Genomic DNA, 27,876 nt, shown 5'->3' with positions numbered 1-27,876 from the left:
AGGAGAGGAGGTAGGGATTGGATAACTGAGTAATAAAATAAACTGCATAATTAATACATGTGGCCGGTCAATTGTGGGCTGGGCCCCTGAGTCACACAATTAAATAATAAAATAAAATAAACAATTCATTTTTTGCATTTTATAAAATAAAATAAATCCTACCACAGGAGCCCACTCTCAGTGTTCAAAATACACCAGAGAGCATAATTAACCACAAAGGATCAATAGTAAAAAAACATTTTTTTTATCACAAGCCATACAGGTAACTTCCAAAATTAATTAAACACCAACATGAAGTGTCTTAAGTCTTAATAGGGCGATGGGCCACCACGAGCTGCCAGAACAATGTGTCTTGGCATAGATTCTACAAGTGGACCTAAACCATGCCAGGAAAATGCACCCCACACCTTAACATCAACGTTGTACCCCTCATTTACTCAACTGCAACCAGTTACTGGTTTCCTACAGTCGGGAAGGCTGCAATTTGGGCAGCATGTGCGCCAAATAAACTATGATTTCTTAATCCGGCCATGTCCTTAAAGATGCAACCGGATAAATAGTGATATTGTTTGAATAAGTCCCCCAAAAATGGTTATTTATATCAAACTCACATCCCTGATCTATGTGGGCTAGTCTAGCCATATACTGGGGTGTCCAAAATATTTGGATCCCTTGATAAAGATTAGCATATAAGTCTTTGTGAACACATTGGGAGGGATCTTAGACCATTCCTCCATACACAATCCTTCCCGATACTTGTTATCCCTTGTCTGCACATATGGACTAACCTTTTCAATTCAAACCACTGGATATTTGGCCATCTCTGTCCAGAGACAGAGGTGGCCAAAACAGGGGATCCAAAAATGTTGACCACTATCTTTTTAGATTTTTGTTGTTACTTGTTAAACAAAATCACTTTCTTTCTCTGAGCAATTGTATTAGGAAATACTTTTTCCTATAATTTGAGCATACAATATAACTCAGTATATTTATTATTATTATTTTATTTTTTTGCCCATCTTTATCAAGGGATCCATTGACTTTGAACCCCACTGTATTAGAAAGTTTGTCACTTTCACAAAACCTACTTTATTAATTTATTAACCATGTCCAAAGTTATGCTTTTATGGAGAGGAAGTCTACCTCACCAAATGACTCCTTCTTTATCCATTGCAGTGTTAGTGTACGTTATCTCATCTATCTAAAGTCCCTCCTCCAGGCCTTTGCCAAAGAAGACAACTTCCACCTGTGCTGGAGTGCATCTTGTTTAACAGATGGATGTGTGGAGGTCACTTCTGGCTAAAATAAATACTTTGCCTTCCCGCCATGTGCAGCAGAGTCGTTCATGCTGGCTCAAACCGGTACTGAATACCCAATACCTAAGACTAGTATGGAAAATATTTTGCACCCTGTGATTCTTGCCATAACAGAAAATGAACCACATCATTTTTTTTGAAGAAATATCCAAATTAATGGAGATTGGTAGATTCTTGATACTGAAAGTACAGTATTATCAATTTTATGAATACATTTCTTATATCAAATTGACATGACAAATCTCATATTAAAGAGACATGACAACTAAAGGTTGTTTTAATTAACTTATGAACATTTAACAAATATTTATTCCACAATCAAATTACAATCAAGTTCAAACGTGAAAATAGATTACATATTAGAATTTACTTTTCTATTTCCTAACAGGCATACAAAAATATGTATTTTTTGTTTGTATTTCTCTTAAACTTCAAGTAACCAACATACAGTTCAATCAACAGGAGGTCAATACTAAACCTTGTAGCATATAAACATTATTTAATTAAAGACAAATATGTCCAATGGAAGCGGGACAAGCAGTCACATTGTAAGCTTGGGAAACATTTTCAAACTTTTTTCTCTTAAATCTCACCCTATACAAATTGAATTATTTAAAAGTGACAATCTAAATGTGTAAGTAACTGTAAATGTTAGTTCTGTGAGCCTCACACTCTCCCTTTTGGCAAAACTGTGTACAGTAAATGTTAAGAAGGGCTTCAGATTGCTTTCAATGTAAATTTGTAAAGACAACTTCACATCCACCATAGATGAAGGAAATCCATTGACATTACAGTACAGCATATTGCACATGGACATATTTCATAACCAAATTAGGTTTGTCTTATCTTTACATTATTTACAGTTAATATGTGCTAGGAGCTCTTTCCATATGGAAACGCATATCACCAATGTGCAATTATTTGAGGTTAATTATTCTAAAAGCCATCTTACAGTATTCACACACTCCAATGTAAACAAACATGCATTCATGGGATTTCTTTGGAATTTTGTATGAAATTGCCATTCAATTGACTTAAAAAAAAAACATTATTACAGTGTGATACTCATAAAGGGTCCCACATGTTGATCCCACTGTAGTCGTCAGGGTAAGTCAGGCGTGTGGTTCGACCATATAGCCAAAATTGCTCTCTAAAACACAAAATATCAGGGGATGAAAAGGTGAAGGCAAATAAATACAGTGAAAGTAGATAACAGCAACAATACAATGACAGTGAAATCTTCAGGCAATATGTCTTGAAAACTATTTCATGGAATGCAGCATCATTCTCCCCAAAACATACCCATCAACATAAGAGTATTTTAGGGTTGAAGTTTGATGTTTTAAAACAGCTAATGCAATAATTGAAAATCGGGAAGACAGCACATTCAGAATAACAATTCAAGGTAAGCTGTTGCTAGCATCTCTATTGATGATCTGTTATTTCGACCTAAAGTGTCATAGATAGATAAGGTGACTGATTTCAGAGGGGATGAAAATGTCTTCAGCACACGGAACACTAGGCAAGACATTGGTACACATTTTGCAGTGTGTAAACATCTAAAAACACAGAAATACGTTTCTATTTCTGTTGACTGTAAATGGGTATATTAATAAATAATTTGAGGAGAAATGAGAAGAACATCTTCTGTAAACCGTATTACTCAATCAACCAGCTTTCTGTGACAGCACAGAAAGGAAACACAACTAAATAAAATAGGTCACCTAAAAATAAAAATAACTATCTGCACTTGACACAGAACAAAGATGGGACTGAGGCCTCACTCTGAATGAGCCAAATTCATGTTAGTAGTCCTGGTTTAAGCACTGGTTGAGGAAAATGGTGGACTAACTAGATAGATCCACCATTGTACCCCCCAACTTGCCCTCACATGTCCTTTTAAGTCTCAGTCCCCGTTGGACTCAATGACCTTCTCTGTCAGGATCTCCTGGAAAGTGGAGAGCTGCTTCATCTGTTCCGTCTGCATGGAGTGCCTCCTCATCAGTTTCTTCTTCATCTTGAAGTCCGGGCCTCTCTTGGGTGAGGCAGGGGCAACTGGAACCAGGATCTTGGGACCAGAGTGGATGGGGGAAGTGGGCTTGCCATTGGCCCGGATGTCTGGGATGGGCCGGTGGGGGTTGACATTGAGTGGGGGCAAGAACCCGGGGCGGGTGTGGGAGATGTGGTCCAAGAGGAGGGTGCCTGAGCCTCTGCGCTCTAGGAGGCCGGGGGGCCGTCTGCGCATGGTGATGGGAGAGACAGAATTGGGGATGCTCTCAAGGGACTCCCGGGAGGAGGTGGTGAGCAGAGAGAGGGGCGAGGCGTTGTACTTCCTCCGCTCCACCGACACGCGCCCTGAGTCTGGAGATCCAGGGATGGACTCAGGACACAGGTGTGTGTCTGACTCATAGTGCTCCATACGGGTAAGTTTGGGGTGAGCCAGGGCGCGTAAAGCCACCGCCCCTGGTCCGCCTGTATTTTCCTGAGACTCAGGCGCGGTGTTCCTGCGGTACAGGATCTGGTGCTGTTGGACCTTGTCGGCCCAGGAGGAGCTACAAAGCGCTGCACAGTCCTCTGAGCAGGATCGGTCAATGAGTTTGGGTGAGCAGGGGTCGTGTGTTTCGATGCTGTGCCGACGAGACAGGAGAGGCCTGCCAGGACCCGAGATTGACAGACCATTCATCTCAGTGATGATCCTACCCCCACCTTCCTCCTCCAGTCCACCATCAACCTCCTCCTGTGGGACCCTGCTGAGCACTGAGGGTGCTACCAGCCCCCAAGGCTCCGAGTTGAGCCTCTTCAGGAGTTTGCGGGGGGGCGGCCTTTTCTCCCCTAGGGTTCTATTGGAGGGTAGGGGTAAAGCTGATGTCAACGCAAAGCTGAAGATACTGTCCTCCTCCTCAGCCTTCTCTGCTGCTGGGGAATTGGAGGTCTGGATTGCCACCTCTGAGGGCGACATGCAGGCCATGGGCGAGAGCGTGTCCACCACCCCTGGTGATGGGGGGGAGTTGAGGTACTGCTTGGTCTTCTTGGTGCCCGGGGGTGACGTGTCGGTGGTGATGATGATCACCTCCTTGCCCTTTGCCTTACAGGCGTCCAGCAGGACCTGGAGGGTGTCTCGGTCACCTCTGTTGATGGCATGGACCAGGGCGGAGGAGCCTGTGTAGTCCTTGAGGCTGGGGTCAGCTCCATTCTCTAGGAGCAGGGACACCACCTCTTTGCCCGCCTGCTCGACACAGGCATGCATCAGGGCGGTCCGCCCAGACTTGTCTGGGATCGTCTGGGATGTTGGGATGTTGGGATCGGCTCCTTTCTCCAGGAGGTAGCACCTATTCTGTGGACAGATTAACTACAGTTGAGTTGTTTGGAAGGAACACACAACACCATGTGTGGAGAAAAAAAGGCACAGCACACCAACATCAAAACCTCATCCCAACTGTAAAGTATGGTGGAGGGAGAATCATGGTTTGGGCTGCTTTGCTGCCTCAGGGCCTGGACAGCTTGCTATCATCGACGGAAAATTTTATTCCGATGTTTATCAAGACATTTTGCAGGAGAATGTAAGGCTATCTGTCCGCCAATTGAAGCTCAAAACACAGTAGTAAATCAACAGCAGAATGGCTTCAACAAAAGAAAATACACCTTCTGGAGTGGCTCAGTCAGAGTCCTGACCTCAACCTGATTGGGATGCTGTGGCATGACCTCGAGAACGGTTCCCACCAGACATCCCACGAATATTGCTGAACTGAAACTTTTTTGTAAAGAGGAATGGCCTACAATTCCTCCTGACCGCTGTACAGGTCTGATCCGCAACTACAGAAAATGTTTGGTTGAGGTTGTTGCTGCCGCCAAAGGAGGGTCAACCAGTTATTAAATCCAAGGGTTCACATACTTTTCCCATCCTGCATTGTGAATGTTTACATGGTGTGTTCAATAAAGACATAAAAACGTGTAATTGTTTGTGTATTATTAGATTAAGTAGACTGTTTGTCTACTGTTGTGACTTAGATGAAGATCAGATCAAATTTTATGGCCATTTATGCAGAAATCCAGGTAATTCCAAAGGGTTCACATATTTTCTCTTGCAACTGTATATTAAATATGTATTTCATGTTTTTTTAATTGTTTTACTGCAATCGCAAACCACAGGAGGATTCAGGAGCCCACGCTCAATGAGTGTAGACAGCCTGCTGCCGCTCTGCTAATCATCAGATGGGGGGAGGAGAGGAGGTAGGGATTGGATAACTGAGTAATAAAATAAACTGCATAATTAATACATGTGGCCGGTCAATTGTGGGCTGGGCCCCTGAGTCACACAATTAAATAATAAAATAAAATAAACAATTCATTTTTTGCATTTTATAAAATAAAATAAATCCTACCACAGGAGCCTACTCTCAGTGTTCAAAATACACCAGAGAGCATAATTAACCACAAAGGATCAATAGTAAAAAAACATTTTTTTTATCACAAGCCATACAGGTAACTTCCAAAATTAATTAAACACCAACATGAAGTGTCTTAAGTCTTAATAGGGCGATGGGCCACCACGAGCTGCCAGAACAATGTGTCTTGGCATAGATTCTACAAGTGGACCTAAACCATGCCAGGAAAATGCACCCCACACCTTAACATCAACGTTGTACCCCTCATTTACTCAACTGCAACCAGTTACTGGTTTCCTACAGTCGGGAAGGCTGCAATTTGGGCAGCATGTGCGCCAAATAAACTATGATTTCTTAATCCGGCCATGTCCTTAAAGATGCAACCGGATAAATAGTGATATTGTTTGAATAAGTCCCCCAAAAATGGTTATTTATATCAAACTCACATCCCTGATCTATGTGGGCTAGTCTAGCCATATACTGGGGTGTCCAAAATATTTGGATCCCTTGATAAAGATTAGCATATAAGTCTTGGTGAACACATTGGGAGGGATCTTAGACCATTCCTCCATACACAATCCTTCCCGATACTTGTTATCCCTTGTCTGCACATATGGACTAACCTTTTCAATTCAAACCACAGGATTTTTGGCCATCTCTGTCCAGAGACAGAGGTGGCCAAAACAGGGGATCCAAAAATGTTGACCACTATCTTTTTAGATTTTTGTTGTTACTTGTTAAACAAAATCACTTTCTTTCTCTGAGCAATTGTATTAGGAAATACTTTTTCCTATAATTTGAGCATACAATATAACTCAGTATATTTATTATTATTATTTTATTTTTTTGCCCATCTTTATCAAGGGATCCATTGACTTTGAACCCCACTGTATTAGAAAGTTTCTCACTTTCACAAAACCTACTTTATTAATTTATTAACCATGTCCAAAGTTATGCTTTTATGGAGAGGAAGTCTACCTCACCAAATGACTCCTTCTTTATCCATTGCAGTGTTAGTGTACGTTATCTCATCTATCTAAAGTCCCTCCTCCAGGCCTTTGCCAAAGAAGACAACTTCCACCTGTGCTGGAGTGCATCTTGTTTAACAGATGGATGTGTGGAGGTCACTTCTGGCTAAAATAAATACTTTGCCTTCCCGCCATGTGCAGCAGAGTCGTTCATGCTGGCTCAAACCGGTACTGAATACCCAATACCTAAGACTAGTATGGAAAATATTTTGCACCCTGTGATTCTTGCCATAACAGAAAATGAACCACATCATTTTTTTTGAAGAAATATCCAAATGAATGGAGATTGGTAGATTCTTGATACTGAAAGTACAGTATTATCAATTTTATGAATACATTTCTTATATCAAATTGACATGACAAATCTCATATTAAAGAGACATGACAACTAAAGGTTGTTTTAATTAACTTATGAACATTTAACAAATATTTATTCCACAATCAAATTACAATCAAGTTCAAACGTGAAAATAGATTACATATTAGAATTTACTTTTCTATTTCCTAACAGGCATACAAAAATATGCATTTTTTGTTTGTATTTCTCTTAAACTTCAAGTAACCAACATACAGTTCAATCAACAGGAGGTCAATACTAAACCTTGTAGCATATAAACATTATTTCATTAAAGACAAATATTTCCAATGGAAGCGGGACAAGCAGTCACATTGTAAGCTTGGGAAACATTTTCAAACTTTTTTCTCTTAAATCTCACCCTATACAAATTGAATTATTTAAAAGTGACAATCTAAATGTGTAAGTAACTGTAAATGTTAGTTATGTGAGCCTCACACTCTCCCTTTTGGCAAAACTGTGTACAGTAAATGTTAAGAAGGGCTTCAGATTGCTTTCAATGTAAATTTGTAAAGACAACTTCACATCCACCATAGATGAAGGAAATCCATTGACATTACAGTACAGCATATTGCACATGGACATATTTCATAACCAAATTAGGTTTGTCTTATCTTTACATTATTTACAGTTAATATGTGCTAGGAGCTCTTTCCATATGGAAACGCATATCACCAATGTGCAATTATTTGAGGTTAATTATTCTAAAAGCCATCTTACAGTATTCACACACTCCAATGTAAACAAACATGCATTCATGGGATTTCTTTGGAATTTTGTATGAAATTGCCATTCAATTGACTTAAAAAAAAAACATTATTACAGTGTGATACTCATAAAGGGTCCCACATGTTGATCCCACTGTAGTCGTCAGGGTAAGTCAGGCGTGTGGTTCGACCATATAGCCAAAATTGCTCTCTAAAACACAAAATATCAGGGGATGAAAAGGTGAAGGCAAATAAATACAGTGAAAGTAGATAACAGCAACAATACAATGACAGTGAAATCTTCAGGCAATATGTCTTGAAAACTATTTCATGGAATGCAGCATCATTCTCCCCAAAACATACCCATCAACATAAGAGTATTTTAGGGTTGAAGTTTGATGTTTTAAAGCAGCTAATGCAATAATTGAAAATCGGGAAGACAGCACATTCAGAATAACAATTCAAGGTAAGCTGTTGCTAGCATCTCTATTGATGATCTGTTCTTTCGACCTAAAGTGTCATAGATAGATAAGGTGACTGATTTCAGAGGGGATGAAAATGTCTTCAGCACACGGAACAATAGGCAAGACATTGGTACACATTTTGCAGTGTGTAAACATCTAAAAACACAGAAATACGTTTCTATTTCTGTTGACTGTAAATGGGTATATTAATAAGTTAATTTGAGGAGAAATGAGAAGAACATCTTCTGTAAACCGTATTACTCAATCAACCAGCGTTCTGTGACAGCACAGAAAGGAAACACAACTAAATAAAATAGGTCACCTAAAAATAAAAATAACTATCTGCACTTGACACAGAACAAAGATGGGACTGAGGCCTCACTCTGAATGAGCCAAATTCATGTTAGTAGTCCTGGTTTAAGCACTGGTTGAGGAAAATGGTGGACTAACTAGATAGATCCACCATTGTACCCCCCAACTTGCCCTCACATGTCCTTTTAAGTCTCAGTCCCCGTTGGACTCAATGACCTTCTCTGTCAGGATCTCCTGGAAAGTGGAGAGCTGCTTCATCTGTTCCGTCTGCATGGAGTGCCTCCTCATCAGTTTCTTCTTCATCTTGAAGTCCGGGCCTCTCTTGGGTGAGGCAGGGGCAACTGGAACCAGGATCTTGGGACCAGAGTGGATGGGGGAAGTGGGCTTGCCATTGGCCCGGATGTCTGGGATGGGCCGGTGGGGGTTGACATTGAGTGGGGGCAAGAACCCGGGGCGGGTGTGGGAGATGTGGTCCAAGAGGAGGGTGCCTGAGCCTCTGCGCTCTAGGAGGCCGGGGGGCCGTCTGCGCATGGTGATGGGAGAGACAGAATTGGGGATGCTCTCAAGGGACTCCCGGGAGGAGGTGGTGAGCAGAGAGAGGGGCGAGGCGTTGTACTTCCTCCGCTCCACCGACACGCGCCCTGAGTCTGGAGATCCAGGGATGGACTCAGGACACAGGTGTGTGTCTGACTCATAGTGCTCCATACGGGTAAGTTTGGGGTGAGCCAGGGCGCGTAAAGCCACCGCCCCTGGTCCGCCTGTATTTTCCTGAGACTCAGGCGCGGTGTTCCTGCGGTACAGGATCTGGTGCTGTTGGACCTTGTCGGCCCAGGAGGAGCTACAAAGCGCTGCACAGTCCTCTGAGCAGGATCGGTCAATGAGTTTGGGTGAGCAGGGGTCGTGTGTTTCGATGCTGTGCCGACGAGACAGGAGAGGCCTGCCAGGACCCGAGATTGACAGACCATTCATCTCAGTGATGATCCTACCCCCACCTTCCTCCTCCAGTCCACCATCAACCTCCTCCTGTGGGACCCTGCTGAGCACTGAGGGTGCTACCAGCCCCCAAGGCTCCGAGTTGAGCCTCTTCAGGAGTTTGCGGGGGGGCGGCCTTTTCTCCCCTAGGGTTCTATTGGAGGGTAGGGGTAAAGCTGATGTCAACGCAAAGCTGAAGATACTGTCCTCCTCCTCAGCCTTCTCTGCTGCTGGGGAATTGGAGGTCTGGATTGCCACCTCTGAGGGCGACATGCAGGCCATGGGCGAGAGCGTGTCCACCACCCCTGGTGATGGGGGGGAGTTGAGGTACTGCTTGGTCTTCTTGGTGCCCGAGGGTGACGTGTCGGTGGTGATGATGATCACCTCCTTGCCCTTTGCCTTACAGGCGTCCAGCAGGACCTGGAGGGTGTCTCGGTCACCTCTGTTGATGGCATGGACCAGGGCGGAGGAGCCTGTGTAGTCCTTGAGGCTGGGGTCAGCTCCATTCTCTAGGAGCAGGGACACCACCTCTTTGCCCGCCTGCTCGACACAGGCATGCATCAGGGCGGTCCGCCCAGACTTGTCTGGGATGTTGGGATCGGCTCCTTTCTCCAGGAGGTAGCGCACCATCCTCTGGCGGCTCTGGGGGTCCTCGTAGCCAGCCAAGCAGGCAGCAGAGATGGGGGTCTCACCCCGCTCGTTGCCTTCGTTGATGTAGGCTCCCCCTTCCAGGAGGAGCCGGGTCAGTCGCAGCTTGCCCTGGAAGACGGCTTTGAGAAGGGCGTTCCCCTCCGTATGGAGGGCTCCTCCATCTCCCATAGTGCCTCTGGCACCTCTTCCTCCAGTCAAGCCTGCTACACCGACTACTTAGCTTCGCGCTGACTGGCCATCCTGAAGAGGGAGCTGGTGAACCTGTGACAAAAAACAAAGAGTTGTCATAGAAGACTAAAAGTACAATACAGACAGGCTGAAAGGTGGTTAAGGTGGTTAGTTTGGTTGGTGTGCGAATCTACCTAATGTCTAGTATGCAGCGGTACAACAGTTATACTGCATTACCAATACAATCTCAGAGTGACTGCAATTGAAGCTTTTGATATGACACGTGTCTGTCTGTAAGAGCAAGACAGGGAGTGTCTGGATCTCATGAGTTGAAATGACAAAAAGATGCAGCACACATCTGGTGTAACAAAAACATTTTAGACAGTCTTTTTCAAAGGGAAAGCACTTTTTCTCCTTTAAGATTGACAACATTTCTGCCATGATGGGTGTATGCATGATACTGGTCCTTGACTGCACTGTGTTAAGATTGGCTTATTTTACTAACTTTCCTGGTATTCCTAAACTATAACTATGCAGAGTTGAATAAAGTTTGACTTTGCAGAGAATTAACTATGCATGACTTGGACTTTTTGCCTTCCCATCAGCAAACGAGCAACTTCCCCCAGACTTTTACATGACTACTAATACTGATTTAATTTTTTAAAAAAATGTATTTTCTGTGACTGAAAATCAACATAATGATGTTCTTGGAATATTAATTCTACCAAACCTTCCTCTAAGTAATCTATTTGAATGATCTCAAACGATCGATTATTATCCACCAAATGGACAACAACAAAAAATCCAGCCACAGCTTTCACTGTGACCCAATGATGAGGGACTGGCTGCCAATGGCTCACCAGTGAGTCCCGACCCACCATTTGGGATCTAGTGATCTATTTGGATGGAGAGAAGGAGATGCATCTTGTGTAGAGAGAAATAGACGGCTGCCTAGCTATGAATGAGCGTCCCCCCGTATGTCAGCTAAGATATGTAGTTCTATTCCAAGGTGATTCAACATGCCCTGTTCATGTTAATAAACAACTCTATTTCATAATCCAGATGAACAGCGAGCACAGGGACAGACAGTGGCTATACAAACCGAAACACAGAGTGTAATCATCTGGGCAAAATAGAGAAGTAGTTAGTGGTGGTTGTGGGGAAGGGAGTGGGGGGAGCCAGAATGAAGAGCGAAGATATTATTGGTTTATTTCTGTTCTTCATTCCCCCTGAGTGTAGCAATATAACCAACAACCTCACATGAAATACCTTGAGAGACTCGTGACTTCTGTTGCAGCATTATTATAAGCCAGAGTCTTTCTTTGGCTGTGTTGAAACACATATTGAGACGTCTAACTAACCATCCCTAAGCACGCATTATAATACACACTGTAAAAATACCAAAAGAGAAGGTTCTGCACTAAACAGGACTCGATACAACAAAATAGTGTTTCAATATTTTCTGTTAGGGCTCACAGTCCCTGGCAAGGTGTTGCACAACACTTGATTAAGTGGTGTTACAACACACCATGCTTTGTTTCAAAACATCTCAGGATGATGTGTTTCAATACTCCTGAAAAGTTAAGGTTCTGTCTCCTTCAAGTTGGTGGCAGCTCAGTTGCCACTAGTTTTGGTGTTACAAAGCACTTATTTTTAACAGTGCAGCATTCACAAACACAGCTTAATTTGAGTGAGTCGGAGTCAGTCCTTACAATGGCTAGGGCTCTGTCTTTCTTTCATTCAGACTGTGCTCAAGATATTCAATTACATTTCATCCATCCACCCCTTTTTATTATGGCCTATCTGCCTAAATAATTCTGTTGGGAATCAATGGCAGTTTAATAACAGTTGTTACTTTGTCATTACTGGCTCGCTGCCAGGGGACTCCGTGGGTGGAGTGGGAAGCAGTTGACAGGTACTGAGTTGAGATGGGCTGAGGGAGAGGCTCTCTATCCTGAGAATGTGGCTACGAGGCTGCCACCTGCAGCTCTTTGTGTGTGTGTGTGTGTGTGTGTGTGTGTGTGTGTGTATGTGTGTGTGTGTGTGTGGTGTGTGTGTGTGTGTGTGTGTGTGTGTGTGTGTGTGTGTGTGTGTGTGTGTGTGTGTGTGTGTGTGTGTGTGTGTGTGTGTGTGTGTGTGTGTGTGTGTGTGTGTGTGTGTGCGTGCGTGCGTGCGTGCGTGCGTGCGTGGGCATCTATGGGTCTGACACTAGTCTGCCCATGCTAAAGACCCAATCTGTTGACTGAGGCTGAAGGCAACTTGACAATCCACAATGATCTGCATCAAAGTGGATGACGATCCACAATGATCTGCATAAAGGGGATTGATGCCTTTGAAACAATGTAGTAAAGTATTATTACGGTTACTGGATTGACCACCATTATAGATCTTTAGCGTTCCAGAATTACAGAAAGAGAGAGACTCTCCTTTCTCTATCTATTGTTCCTCTACAATACCAAATAAAACATTGTTGTAGACTCCAACCACCCAGGTCATAGACTGTTCTCTCTGCTACTGCACAGCAAGTGGTACCGATGCACCAAGTCTGGAAACAACAGGACCCTGAACAGCTTCTACCCCCTAGCCACAATACTGATAAATAGTTAGTCTATCACATACAGTGCCTTGCAAAAGTATTCGGCCCCCTTGAACTTTGCGACCTTTTGCCACATTTCAGGCTTCAAACATAAAGATATAAAACTGTATTTTTTTGTGAAGAATCAACAACAAGTGAGACACAATCATGAAGTGGAACAACATTTATTGGATATTTCAAACTTTTTTAACAAATCAAAAACTTAAAAATTGGGCGTGCAAAATTATTCAGCCCCCTTAAGTTAATACTTTGTAGCGCCACCTTTTGCTGCGATTACAGCTGTATGTCGCTTGGGGTATGTCTCTATCAGTTTTGCACATCGAGAGACTGAAATGTTTTCCCATTCCTCCTTGCAAAACAGCTCGAGCTCAGTGAGGTTGGATGGACAGCATTTGTGAACAGCAGTTTTCAGTTCTTTCCACAGATTCTCGATTGGATTCAGGTCTGGACTTTGACTTGGCCATTCTAACACCTGGATATGTTTATTTTTGAACCATTCCATTGTAGATTTTGCTTTATGTTTTGGATCATTGTCTTGTTGGAAGACAAATCTCCGTCCCAGTCTCAGGTCTTTTGCAGACTCCATCAGGTTTTCTTCCAGAATGGTCCTGTATTTGGCTCCATCCATCTTCCCATCAATTTTAACCATCTTCCCTGCTGAAGAAAAGCAGGCCCAAACCATGATGCTGCCACCACCATGTTTGACAGTGGGGATGGTGTGTTCAGCTGTGTTGCTTTTACACCAAACATAACGTTTTGCATTGTTGCCAAAAAGTTCAATTTTGGTTTCATCTGACCAGAGCACCTTCTTCCACATGTTTGGTGTGTCTCCCAGGTGGCTTGTGGCAAACTTTAAACTACACTTTTTATGGATATCTTTAAGAAATGTCTTTCTTCTTGCCACTCTTCCATAAAGGCCAGATTTGTGCAATATACAACTGATTGTTGTCCTATGGACAGAGTCTCCCACCTCAGCTGTAGATCTCTGCAGTTCATCCAGAGTGATCATGGGCCTCTTGGCTGCATCTCTGATCAGTCTTCTCCTTGTATGAGCTGAAAGTTTAGAGGGACGGCCAGGTCTTGGTAGATTTGCAGTGGTCTGATACTCCTTCCATTTCAATATTATCGCTTGCACAGTGCTCCTTGGGATGTTTAAATCTTGGGAAATCTTTTTGTATCCAAATCCGGCTTTAAACTTCTTCACAACAGTATCTCGGACCTGCCTGTTGTGTTCCTTGTTCTTCATGATGCTCTCTGCGCTTTTGACGGACCTCTGAGACTATCACAGTGCAGGTGCATTTATACGGAGACTTGATTACACACAGGTGGATTGTATTTATCATCATTAGTCATTTAGGTCAACATTGGATCATTCAGAGATCCTCACTGAACTTCTGGAGAGAGTTTGCTGCACTGAAAGTAAAGGGGCTGAATAATTTTGCACGCCCAATTTTTCAGTTTTTGATTTGTTAAAAAAGTTTGAAATATCCAATAAATGTCGTTCCACTTCATGATTGTGTCCCACTTGTTGTTGATTCTTCACAAAAAAATACAGTTTTATATCTTTATGTTTGAAGCCTGAAATGTGGCAAAAGGTCGCAAAGTTCAAGGGGGCCGAATACTTTCGCAAGGCACTGTACACTGCTGCTGCTGTTTACTATCTGTCACTTTATTCTTCGTTATATGTACATATCTATCTCTTACCTCGTACCCCTGCACATCCACTAGGTACTGGTAGTCAAGTTGTCATTACTCATTGTGTATCTATTATTACTTGTATTATTATGTGTTTACCTTTTCTATTATTTCTCTATTTTCTTTCTTTCTGCATAAGTAATCATTTTACTGTTACTCCATACATTTTGTTCACAAAGCATGTGACAAATAAGATTTGACTTGATACTATACATACAGATGTAGGATCTTAATTTGAGCCAGTTTGCTACCACAATAAAATAATCCTGTGGCAACAGGACATTTTCATTATTATTAAGATTATAATTAATGGATATTTTTATGGGGGCTGATTCATTTTTCGTTTAGGATAAATCACGTTTGAAATTTCAAAGTGGAAATGACAAACTTTAGAAGCCTTTTTAAAACTCAAATACACTACAAGTTTGCATATTTTCTGGGTAATCTAAATATTGAGTGGCCATCCACTCAAGAAAATGCTTCAAACTGTAACCAGTGCCTGCAACCTGGTTCAGGTTATCAGTCAACCTACCAGAGTATTTACAAACAAAATAGGAACTAAATCATCCACTTGTATTGATTACATCTTTCCTAATGCTGCAGAAATCCACTCTTAAGCAGTATCCACACCCATGGGATGTGGTGATCATAATATAATAGCCGTATGTAGGAAAAACATAGTTTCATAGACGACTTAAAATAGTATATAAGTGATCTGATCATACAAGAGGTTTTGCAATGATTCCTATGTTGAAGAGATGTGAAAAATATTTGTTGGTCTGATGTGTCCTGACGCTGCACTTAAATCATTTATGAAATTGCTTATTTCTGTTACTAATAAACATGCACCCATTAAGAAAATGACTGTAAAAACTGTTAAATACCTGTGGATCGATGAGGAATTTAAAAAAAAAATTGGTTGAGGGGGATGAGGCAAAATGTCTGGCTGCACAGCCGAGTGGCAAACGTACTGTAAATTAGGATTGATGTGACTAAACTTAATAAAAAGAAGATGGAATTGGACTATGAACAAAAATAAATTATATAAAGAATGATAGTAAAAAGCACTTTAAATTAAATTCTGGGTAAAAAGGCAAACTCTGCTCCATCATTCATTGAATCAGATGGCTCATTCGTCACAAAACCCATTGATATTGCCAACTACTTTATCATTGCAAATTTAGGCATGACATTATGAACCTACACATCCAAACACATTATGAACCTACACATCCAAACATAACTGACAAAATTAGGTAAGGCAACCATTGTAATTTTGAATTCTGTAAAGTGAGTGTGGAAGAGGTGATTTTTTGTTTGTTTTCTATCAACAATGACAAGCCACCTGGGTCTGACAACTTGGATGGAAAATTACTGAGGATGAGAGCGGACTATATTGCCACTCCTATTTGCCATCTCTTCAATCTAAGCCTACAGGAAAGTATGTGCACTCAGACCTGGAAGGAAGCAGAATTCATTCCACTACCTAAGAAGCGCAAAGCACCATTTACTGGCTCAAACAGCCGACCAGAGTAAGTCTGTTACCAACCCACAGTAAAACTTTTGTGGAAAAAATGTGTTTGACCAGATACAATATTATTTCACAGTAAACAAATTAACAACGGACTTTAAGCACACTTAAAAGGAAGGGCATTCAACATATACGGATGGCACTTACACAAATGACTGATGATTGGCTGAGAGAAATTGTTCATAAGAATCTGCTGCTGGAAAAACGTATGTGTTATGGCTTTACATCCCCTGCTATATTGTGGATCGAGAGTTACCTGTCTAACAGAACACAGAGGGTGTTCTTTAATGGAAGCCTCTGCAACATAATCCAGGTAGAGTCAGGCATTCCCCAGAGCAGCTGTCTAGGCCCTTTACTTTTTTTCAATCTTTACCAATGTCTTGCCACTGGCACTGAGTAAAGCCTGTGTGTCTATGTATGCTGATGAATCAACATTGAACATGTCAGCTACCACAGCAGGTGAAATCCCTGCAACGCTTAACAAAGAGCTGCAGTCAGTTTCAGAATGGTGGCAAGAAATAATCTGGTCCTAAAAGCATTGTATTTAGGACAAATAATTCACTAAATCCTAAACCTCAACTAAATCTTGTAATGAATAATGTGGAAAATGAGCAAGTTAAGGAGACTAAAATGCTTGGTGTGACCATGGATTGTAAACTGTCATGGTCAAAACGTATTGATGCAAGGGTAGCTAAGATGGGAAGAGGTGTCCGTAATAAAGCACTACTACGCTTTCTTGACATCGCTATCAACAAAACATCTACTACAGGCCCTAGTGTTGTCGCACCTGGACTACTGTCCAGTCATATGGTCAAGTGCCACAAACAGGGACATAGGAAAATTACAAATCGCCCAGAACGGAGCAGCACAGCTGACTCTTAGATGCACACGGAGGGCCATCATGTCAATCTCTCCTAGCTCAGGGTGGAGGATAGATTGAAGGCATCACTGCTTGTCTTTGTGAGAGGTATTGACATGTTGAAATCACCCAGCTGTCTGTTTAAGAAACTAACGCACAGCTCAGACACCTATGCATACCCCACAAGATATGCCACCAGAGGTCACTTCACTGTCCCCAAGTCCAGAACAGACTACAGGAAATGTGCAGTACTACATAGAGCCATTACTACATTAAACTCTATTCCACATCATGTAACTCAATCAAGCAGTAAAATCAGATTTAAAAAACAGATACAACTACACCTTATGGAACAGTGTGGACTGTGCAGAGACACACACACAGCATTCACAAACACATGCTAACACATGCACTCTACACAAACATGTAGTTGAAGTCGGAGGTTTACATAAACCTTAGCCAAATACATTTAAACTCAGTTTTTCACAATTCCTGAAATTTAATCCAAGTAAACTTTCCCTATCTTAGGTCAGTTAGGATCACCACTTTATTTTAACAATGTGAAATGTCAGAATAATAGTAGAGAGAATGATTTATTTCAGATTTTATTTATTTCATCACAATCACAGTGGGTCAGAAGTTTACATACACTCAATTAGTATTTGGCAGCAATGCCTTTAAATTTATTAACATGGGTCAAACATTTTGGGTAGCCTTCCACAAGATTCCCACAATAAGTTGGGTGAATTTTGGCCCATTCCTCCTGACAGAGCTGGTGTAACTGAGTCAGGTTTGTAAGCCTCCTTGCTCGCACACGCTTTTTCAGTTCTGCCCACAAATGTTCTATAGGACTGAGGTCTGGGCTTTGTGATGGCCACTCCAATATCTTGACTTTGTTGTCCTTAAGCCATTTTACCACAACTTTGGAAGTATGCTTGGGGTCAATGTCCATTTGGAAGATCCATTTGCGACCAAGCTTTCACTTCCTGACTGATGTCTTGAGATGTTGCTTCAATATATCCACATAATTTTCCTCCCTCATGATGCCATCTATTTTGTGATGTGCACCAGTCCCTCGTGCAGCAAAGCACCCCCACAACATGATGCTGCCATCCCTGTGCTTCACGGTGGGGATGGTGTTCTTCGGCATGCAAGCCTCACCCTTTTCCCTCCAAACATAACAATGGCCAAACAGTTCTATTTTTGTTTCATCAGACTAGAGGACATTTATCCAAAAAGTACGATCTTTGTCCCCATGTGCAGTTGTAAACCGTAGTCTGACTTTTGTATGGTGGTTTTGGAGCAGTGGCTTCTTCCTTGCTGAGCAGCCTTTCAGGTTATGTCGATATAGGACTAGTTTTACTGTAGATATAGATACTTTTGTACCTGTTTCCTCCAGCATCTTGACAACGTCCTGCTGTTGTTCTGGGATTGATTTGCACTTTTCACACCAAAGTACGTTCATCTCTAGGAGACAGAACACATCTCCTTCCTGAGCGGTATGACGGCTGTGTGGTCCCATGGTGTTTATACTTGCGTACTTGTTTGTACAGATGAACGTGGTACCTTCAGCCGTTTGGAAATTGCTCCCAAGGATGAACCAGACTTGAGGTCTTGGCTGATTTATTTTTATTTTCCCACGATGTCAAGCAAAGAGGCACTGAGTTTGAAGGTAGGCCTTGAAATACATCCACAGGTACACCTCCAATTGACTCAAATGATGTCAATTAGCCTATCAGATGCTTCTAAAGCCATGACATAATTTTCTGGAATTTTCCAAGCTGTTTAAAGGCACAGTCAACTTAGTGTATGTAAACTTTTGACCCACTGGAATTGTGATACAGTGAATTATAAGTGAAATAATCTGTCTGTAAACAATTGTTGGAAAAATGACTTGTGTCATGCAGAAAGTAGATGTCCTAACCGACTTGCCACACTATAGTTTGTTAACAAGAAATTTGTGGAGGGGTTAAAAAACTAGTTTTAATGACTCCAACCTAAGTGCATGTAAACTTCCGACTTCAACTGTACATTTTAATATTGTTATTTTGCTCTATCATTGATTTCAAATAAAATTAAATGTTATTTGTCACAAGCCGAATACAACAGGTGACACAAATGACACAAGTCATTTTTCCAACATTTCACCTTACAGTGAAATGCTTACTTACAAGCCCTTAACCAACAATTCAGTTTTAGGAAAATAACTGTTAAGTAAAAAATAGATAAGTAATAAATAAAAATAACAAATAATGAAAGAGCAGCAGTAAAACAACAGTAGCGAGGCTATGTACAGGGGGTACCGGTACAGAGTCAATGTGCGGGGGTCACAGGTTGGTTGAGGTAATTGAGGTAATATGTGCATGTAGGTAGAGTTAAAGTGACTATGCAAAGATAATACACATAGAATAGCAGTAGTGTAAAAGAGGGGGTGGGGGGTGGACAATGCAAATAGTCTGGGTAGACATTTGATTAGCTGTTCAGGAGTATTATGGCTTAGGGTTATTTTATTATTCATTTAACCTTTATTTAAGTAGGCAAGTCAGTTAAGAGCAAATTCTTATTTACAAAGACAGCCTACTCCATTCAAACCTGGACAATGCTGGGCCAATTCTGCATCGCCCTATGGGACTCCCAATCACAGCTGGATGTGATACAGCTTGCAATCGAACCCACAAAACACCAGTCTCAACGTTAACAGTGAAGAGGCAACTCCAGGAGGCTGGCCATCTAGGCAGAGTTCCTCTGTCCAGTGTCTGTGTTATTTTTCCATCTTAATATTTTATTTTTATTGCCCAGTCTGAGATATGGCTTTTTCTTTACAACTCTGCCGAGAAGGCCAGCATCCCAGAGTCGCCTCTTCACTCTTGACGTTGAGACTGGTATGTTTTGTGGGTACTATTTAATGAAGCTGCCAGTTGAGGACTTGTGAGGCGTCTGTTTCTCAAACTAGACACTCTAATGCACTTGTCCTCTTGCTCAGTTGTGCACCGGGGCCTCCCACTCCTCTTTCTATTCTGGTTAGAGCCAGTTTGCGCTGTTCTGTGAAGGGAGTAGTCAATAATTTTCAAATAAATGTCATGTTCAATCAATTGAATCATATTTTGTTACTTGTAGGCTACCATCTGTAATGTATCTCAATATATTTCATGATGTGTAGTCTAACATGTGCGCAATGATGTGCCAAATTGGTGATTTAGTGCATTTTTATTGGGTAGGCATTAGAATAAGCCGCCTCAATATTTGCAGTCATAGGTGATATCTTTATAATAGCTGATCCGTCGTCGGTATTGTGAAATAATTCTAATGTTATTAAGGTAAGAGCTTAATAGAGAAAGCTGACTCGAGAGTAGAGTTCCCTTTCTTTCGATCCAATCAGTATCGACACATGCTCCAACGACGAACTCTGCTTGGTGTTTTGGGGAACGCGTGTTACATATTCGGCTGCATCATTAAAACACTCGTAAACCTAAATGCCATCGCTGTCGGTAAACCGGCCACAGGTGTATTGTGTGGGTCTGGGCAGGTTTTTTTCCCACAGTAGACGAGGAAGAGAGAGCTGTCTTGTCTAAGATCTATGGACTCCAGCTCAGAGGCACTAGTCATTTCTGCCAAGATGGACCAGGAAAACAGGCACAGCGTGAGCGCTCCAGTCAGATAACGATGCTCAGTGGGTTTCATGGAGCTGCTAATCCAATATAGTTGCAGCATACGAGTCCCCGACACAGATTCCTTCCCTGAGATCTCTCAATGATTCACACCAAATGTTGTCTTGAAAAGATAGCTATTTTCTGTTTTCTTTCCCTATCATACTGTGTTTATCTAGGCATGTCAAATGAGAAGTTTGAATTATTTACAACCAAATCTACAAAAAAATATGTAAATGGTAGGGTCCAGACAATTTTTTTGTGATTTCACGTTTTAGAGAAACTTACCCCAAACAGCAAATCACTTCCTCATCCTTGATGTGTAGTTTTGGGCCCCGAAAAAAGACATGAACGCTCCAAAAACACCCAAATACGTAATTTAGAAACTGCAAAGCGATCAGTCTAGTGACGCAGGTCTTCAGATGTCTTACACATGAAATTGTGTAATTTTGAACTTCATCCACAACGTTAGGCTAGGGGTTACTCCATTTTGTTGCGACTCGAACGATACCTCCAAAGTCCAATTACAGATAGGCCTAACTGCCTAAATAAAGTAAACACTTGAGTAAATTAGGGATACAATGTATATTGAAAGCATGGTGTTGTCGCCCAAAACCCTATTAAGACACTATATGTTGGTACAGTATTTATTGGAACGGCTTGAGAAGGCTTGAGTCGCAAAAAAGGGAATATAACATTGCGGATACATTTCAGAATGACACAACTTCAGGTGTACAACATCTAAATACATACATGCTGAGAGCTTTGCTGTTTCTAAAATTATGTATTTGGGTGTTTTGATAATTTTTCAGGGCTCCCATAATACACGAGGGTGAGGAAGTGATTTGCAGTTTGGGGTAAATTCCTCTAAAACATGTGAAATCAAAAAAATAAATTGCATGGACCCTTCTATAACATGCCATTAACATAAAAAATTGAGATTTGGTTGTAAAAAAATATTCAGGTAGAACCTGCTGCAGCTGCAAACACATACACACGCCAACTCACACAGTGCTGTCATGATTGTCGCCCCCTCCGAGCGTCCCAGTTTGACCCCTAGCTCTGGGCTGTGGAAAGGAGAGGAGCGACAGGGGGGTTGACATCGATCCACCCGCAATTTGCCAACCAGACTCCTCACTTCGCACTCCCACTCTGATAAGGGAGGCAGGCAGTAGAAGCTATTTCTGGCTGGGTAGTTTCAGCTATAGAATGACATTTATCATCCTAGCTGCTATCTATCACTGCAGCTTCAACTGACGTATTGCCTTAATCTAGGTAGATAGCGCATCCACTAATCCACTAAAACCTTCTATTGTTTGCGCATTACATCTTGATAATCTATTGGCATAAACAGCATCTTTCATGCACAGCACAAGAGCAAAAGGTAATTGATAAGCAGTTGATTTATTTTTTATTTCATACTGTTGTTCTGTTGAGTACCTACAATAGGTCTGCAGTAACTATTTATTGATATCCCTCTTAAAACATACTTCAGGCTACTCAGTCTGTTGAGTAGATTGCTATCCTTTTTATCCAAGGACTAGTCTTTAGTCCCTAATATATCAGTCTGTGCTTTCCATACCCATTTCTTTCCCCATCTCTCAACAGGTCTCTTCATTATTGCTCTTCCTCTCTGACCTTCAGTTTATATCCTCTCTGTTGTTTGGTTTACACACATTTATCTGTGTGACTCTGGAGCAAATGTAACTTCTCAAGGCTGGTTCTGTCTGGGTTTCTAAAACAGAGTGTGCATCTGACTGCATGCAGTGCCTTTGGAAAGTATTCAGACCATTTGACTTTTTCCACGTTTTGTCATGTTACAGCCTTATTCTAAAATGTATTAAATAGTTTTTCCCCCTCATCAATCTACATGCAATACTCCATAATGACAAAGCAAAAACAATTTACATAAGTATTCAGACCCTTTACTCAGTACTTTGTTGAATCACCTTTGGCAGTGATTACAGCCTTGATTCTTCTTGGGTATGACGCTACAAGCTTGCCACACCTGTATTTGGGGAGTTTCTCACATTCTTCTCTGCAGATTCTCTCAATTTCTGTTAGGTTGGATGGGGAGCGTCGCTGCACAGCTATTTCCAGGTCTCTCCAGAGATGTTTGATTGTGTTCAAGTCCGGGCTCTGGTGGTGCCACTCAAGGACATTCAAAGACTTGCCCCGAAGCCACTCTTGCGTTGTCTTGGATGTGTGCTTAGGGTCGTTGTCCTGTTGGGAAGTGAACCTTCGCCCCAGTCTGAGGTCCTGAGCGCTCTGGAGCAGGTTTCCATCAAGGATCTCTCTCTGCACTTCGCTCCGTTCATCATTCCCTCGATCCTGACTAGTCTCCCAGTCCCTGCCGCTGAAAAACAACCCCATAGCATGATGCTGCCACCACCATGCTTCCCCGGAGGGATGGTGCTAGGTTTCCTCCAGGTGTGACGCTTGGCATTCAGGCCAAAGAGTTCAATCTTGGTTTCAGCAGACAAGAGAATCTTGGTTCTCATGGTCTGGCAGTCTTTAAGTGCCTTTTGGCAAACTCCAAGTGGGCTGTCATGTGCCTTTTACTGAAGAGTGGCTTCCGTCTGGCCACTCTACCATGAAGGCCTGATTGGTGGAGTGCAGCAGAGATGTTTGTCCTTCTTGAAGGTTCTCCCATCTCCACAGGGGAACTCTAGAGCACTGTCAGAGTGACCATCAGGTTCTTGGTCACCTCCCTGACCAAGGCCTTTCTCCTCCGATTGCTCAGTTTGGACGGGCGGCCAACTTCTTCCATTTAAGAATGATGGAGGACACTGTGTTCTTGGGGACCTTCAATGCTGCAGAAATGTTGTCGTACCCTTCCCCAGATTTGTGCCTCGACACAATCCTGTGTCTGAGCTTTTCCGGACAATTCCTTCGACCTCATGCCTTGGTTTCTTATCTGACATGCACTGTCAACTGTGGGACCTTATATAAACAGATGTTTTCCTTTCCAAATCATGTCCAATCAATTGTCTTTACCACAGGTGGACTCCAATCAAGTTGTAGAAACATCTCAAGGATGATCAATGGAAACAGGATGCACCTGAGCTCAACTTCGAGTCTCATAGCAAAGGGTCTGAATACTTATGTAAATAAGGTATTTCAGATTTCTAACAACCTGTTTTCGCTTTGTAATTATGGGGTACTGTGTGTAGATTGCTGAAAATTTTGTTTTTCCATCCATTTTAGAATAAGGCTGTAACATAACAAAATGTGGAAAAAGTCAAGGGGTCTGAATACTTTCCAAAGGCACTGTATGCGTGTCTTAGTTTGTGTGTAAAAGCTTATGTGTGAGTATATGTACATCAATCTGTATGTGTGTGTGTGTGTGTGTGTGTGTGTGTGTGTGTGTGTGTGTGTGTGTGTGTGTGTATTTGTACATGTAGGTGGGCAACATTATTAAAATCCCCCCCACCCCATCCCAGAGCTTGTCGTTCATCCTCAAACCTCTTTCTCACACACTCTCTCTCGTTCTCTCTCTTTCTCTTTCTCTGTCTCTCTCGCTCTCTTTCTCTCTCTTTCTTTCTCTCCTTCACTATCAGCTCACTGACTCATTATCAGCTAGTCATGCATTTCCATCTGCTCTCAAAAGACACACAGTCTCATGGCGGAGACTGTCAAGACTGATTACTCTAGAGTAGAATAGAATATTCCTCCTATGACATGTCTGTCCCCTGGTGTGCATCTGCACCATGTCAAGAACTGACATCACCCCAACACCCATTATTATAATTGGCACCATTGTACCCCCTGATCTGCCATCCTGGTATCCCATCTCGGGTGAGTTGTACATGTCAGAATGTGCCACACTTCCTGTTAGAAACATGGATGTGATGGCATACAGCACTGGCAATGCCCTCAATTGGCCTTCTAGACAGATTATTCATAATTCCAGGTTTGTGGGGGTGGATGTGACCTACACCTAACCTTTCCTCCATAGGACGCCTGTAAGAAGCCATCATCGTGTCATAGTTGTCTAATGCCCTTGTCCCTTAGTGAACCTACTGTTTCTGAGTAGATACTGCAGTGCTCTCTGTAACATTTACAAAACCCATAGTTCAGTAGCTATACATGTAATTGCTACAGTAATATGCTATTAATCAATATCTCTATGTGAAATGCATTTAAAGATATATATATAATTCAGCAGTATAATGATTATTCTCTGGAACATGAATTACAAGGGAAGTTTCTGCATAGAATGTAAATTCGTAATACAAGCAAACATCGTTTCCAAACGTTTCATATTATTGTTTCCAAGAACCTTAATCAAGTGTATATGTATACAATTCTACAATATCATACAAGCCTAATAGCAAAAGATTCAGCGAAACTCTTCGGTGAAATGTTGCATGAAACTGACTTAAATCCTTTCCAAACTACGGTCGCTGTCCATGGTGCTGATTCAGTCGTTCTGCCGGACGCCAACCTTCCTAGAACTGAGAAAAGTAATGTAAATGAATTCATGCTTAGTGATGTTGTTGAATTCAAGTTAGTGATGTTGTTGGTAATATTGAATGAAACCGAGACAGCATCCTATGTTATCATATCGGCTCCAAGAAAATCTAATTCAAAACCTGTTTCGGTGACCAATCACTACGTCAATTGGTTTTCTGACGTATTGCTTCTAATATTAAACCAGCAGGGAAGTTATACTATTCCAGGCAATTGGCCAAAAACAGTAACTGCGCCAGTAAAAAGAAACAGCCGTTTCAACAGTCGGTTGATATAAAACATGTTTCTCCACACTGAATGTAGCCTTGCCTATGCATTAGCAGAGATAATAAAATACGACCTAAGTTACATTGCTGCATCTATTGCCTTTCTCACACACATAAAATGTAACTGACTGTCTGCTTCTCTTTTTGCCACATTCCATCATACGGCTGATCTTATAGGACCGCAATAAGCCAAGTGACAGAATTTCATGACAATGCAGATTGGTTCATGATTTAGGTTACTGGGGTTGCCTCTCAGGCAATAAATGTGCTGCTTATAATATGGAAAGAATAGTGACAGCAATTCTGAATCAGCTGAATCTATTTGCTTTTTGTAGCAGTTTATTGATTAGTCTTTGCATATGGTGAGGCTCAACACATCTGATTACAACTGCCAAACGAATCGTGTTCGTTGCTTTGCGGGATTTTAGGCTATAGAGCATCTCTTACCTCTTACTCAAATATGGTAAGAAACAATGAACTGGAAAATCTGAATAAGTTCAGTTAAATTGCATTTTTTTTTTATTGTTGGTCTTTCATCAAATTCAACTTGTTTATTTTTTTCACATGGACTAACTAAACACTGTTCTCAGTTAATGTCGATATTGCTTTGTCAAGCCATTTGGTCATTGCATTAACCACTCATAGGAAATGATTTAATGGAAACAAATATTTATGTAATCTACAATATGCAAATGTAGCCTTCTATCACCATGCGCTGCAAACACGATTTAAGGAGGAAACATAAATCCTTACCATGGATGAAACGCGTTTAATTCAGATCCATTTAGCATATGTTTTTTCTGATATAAAAGCCAGACTTTAGTCTCTGTAATATCCCCCAGATATTGTGTTAACGTCGAGCCTCTCTCCCCCTCCCCCTCTTCCCCTGTATCTCTCCCGCGACCACTAGTTTAGAAGACGCGGAGCGTCGCAGCAGGGGTGGGGAGTGGGTCGCGTGGTGGGAGTGAATAGGAACGCTGTGGATATGTTGCGCCCAAACGATGCGCTATGATGATCCCTGCGCTTGACAGACAGGTAAAGAAACACGAGAGAGGGAGAGCTGCTGTATATAGACATCATGTGCAGGAACGATATGACTGTTGTTCACTCAAACAGTAGCCTATACAATGTCGTTGGTGTCTTGATAGGCCTACAAGTTTCCACACAGCCTGTTATAAGAAATATCAACAAAGGATAGACTATATTTAAACCTGATTGCGCTGTAAGTATGGACTCAATATTGTCTGTTTTGTGCTTCTGACACTATTCCTGTCCTGTAACCTCAAGGGAAAATAAAGAATTTATACAATGCTCAATGGCTTGGTTGGCATAGATTTCGCTACACCCGCAATAACATCTGCTAAATATATGTATGTGACCAATAAAATGTGATTTAATTTAGATTTATATAGACTAATTCTGTAGAACTCAATGTCTTTTCACACTTCTGTAGTAAGGGATTTTGCACCTCTGCAGTAAGCACATCGATTATTTCCACTTGTGATCACAGCTAAAACTAATCTGCACCAGGGCCCCATCTTGTTGCCATATGAGTTCCTGGTTCTTTAATAAGGTCATAAGAGTTCAGTCATTGCACATTTGCAGAGGAAGGAAGAAGCCCACCTATCCTTGGTGGTAGCCCATAATTAGTGACCTGCAATATAGATTAGATATTGTTTTAATGCAAAGTCAATGCAAACACCCACTTGGTGTTATAAATAGTATATTAAACTGAAACACACATTAAGGTTTATCTGAAAAAGATAAGGGTAGGACATCTTTAAAGCTCAAAATAAATAAGAATCTTGCATTATTAAAGATGGAGAAGAAGAAATACGTGTACTCCCTGAGTGCATAAAATACTTATTCAGCGACTGTTGCTATTATGGAACGCAGTTGCTATGGCAACTGATTTGCTGGATTCCTACAGAAACGTTCCCACGGTGACACACTCACGGAGGCAGGCACGCACACATCCTTGCAGGCAAATTCACAGACACACGCTGCATGCACGCAGGCACACACAGACAGACAGACAGACAGACAGACAGACGCGCACACACACACACACACAAAGCTGTAAGGTTCTATCAGAGTGATGTTGCTCCTATCCACTGATCCCCCAAATGGGAGGGGAAACATCACCAAGTGCTTTGAGATTGTAGTTGGCTTCGTGTGACTTGGTCAAAAGCTTATTTGTCCTCCTTAAATATATAGAAACAAGAACAATGATTAATAATAAACACCACTAGGCAAACCAAGATAAACCACCTTTACAATGTCAGCAAAATTAAGTATTTTGAGCTAATGCATGCTAAACCAGCTCCCACACCAGGGAACAAATGTGGCTACTTTATGTTGTATCACACTCACTCCCCTTGGAGGTTCCTACTTGGCGGCTCAAACCATAATGTTAATTGGATTATAACATTTTAGCCAGGAAATTTAGCC

At 41.7% G+C, this 27,876-nt stretch overlaps 2 protein-coding genes across 3 annotated transcripts; both read right to left on the bottom strand.

Annotated features, from left to right (window-relative positions):
• Positions 1-1,575: 1,575 nt before the first annotated feature.
• On the bottom strand, positions 1,576-6,883 carry LOC149984507 (ankyrin repeat domain-containing protein 34C-like). Its single transcript, XM_090230574.1, has 2 exons — positions 6,854-6,883; positions 1,576-4,650 (listed from the first exon to the last, which is right to left on the bottom strand). Exons 1-2 carry the CDS (start codon positions 6,881-6,883, stop codon positions 3,223-3,225), a joined length of 1,458 nt encoding a protein of 485 aa, XP_090086700.1. The 3' UTR covers positions 1,576-3,222.
• Positions 6,884-7,124: 241 nt separating this feature from the next.
• On the bottom strand, positions 7,125-26,435 carry LOC110513285 (ankyrin repeat domain-containing protein 34A-like). Of its 2 annotated transcripts, XM_021593210.3 has the most exons (3): positions 26,179-26,373; positions 25,068-25,143; positions 7,125-10,451 (listed from the first exon to the last, which is right to left on the bottom strand). In XM_021593210.3, exon 3 carries the CDS (start codon positions 10,356-10,358, stop codon positions 8,760-8,762), a length of 1,599 nt encoding a protein of 532 aa, XP_021448885.1. In that variant the 5' UTR covers positions 10,359-10,451; positions 25,068-25,143; positions 26,179-26,373; the 3' UTR covers positions 7,125-8,759. The 2 variants fall into 2 exon arrangements, with proteins under 2 accessions (XP_021448885.1, XP_021448890.1); XM_021593215.3 differs by lacking the exon at positions 25,068-25,143 and having other exon boundaries at positions 26,179-26,435.
• Positions 26,436-27,876: the final 1,441 nt, after the last annotated feature.

This window comes from Oncorhynchus mykiss, chromosome 3 (assembly GCF_057628025.1).
Source record: "Oncorhynchus mykiss isolate SJ-2025 chromosome 3, ASM5762802v1, whole genome shotgun sequence".
In the NCBI taxonomy this organism is placed as follows: Eukaryota; Metazoa; Chordata; class Actinopteri; order Salmoniformes; family Salmonidae; genus Oncorhynchus; species Oncorhynchus mykiss.
Note: the sequence above shows the minus strand (reverse complement) of the source record. Positions and strands in the feature narration are given on the sequence as shown.

Coding starts and splice junctions, on each gene's coding strand:
- LOC149984507 (XM_090230574.1), bottom strand. CDS start 6,883: ATGAACGACTCTGCTGCACATGGCGGGAAG. Junction 4,651..6,853: donor CTGCTGCACATGGCGGGAAG/GCAAAGTATTTA, acceptor ATCTGTCCACAG/AATAGGTGCTACCTCCTGGA.
- LOC110513285 (XM_021593215.3), bottom strand. CDS start 10,358: ATGGGAGATGGAGGAGCCCTCCATACGGAGGGGAACGCCCTTCTCAAA.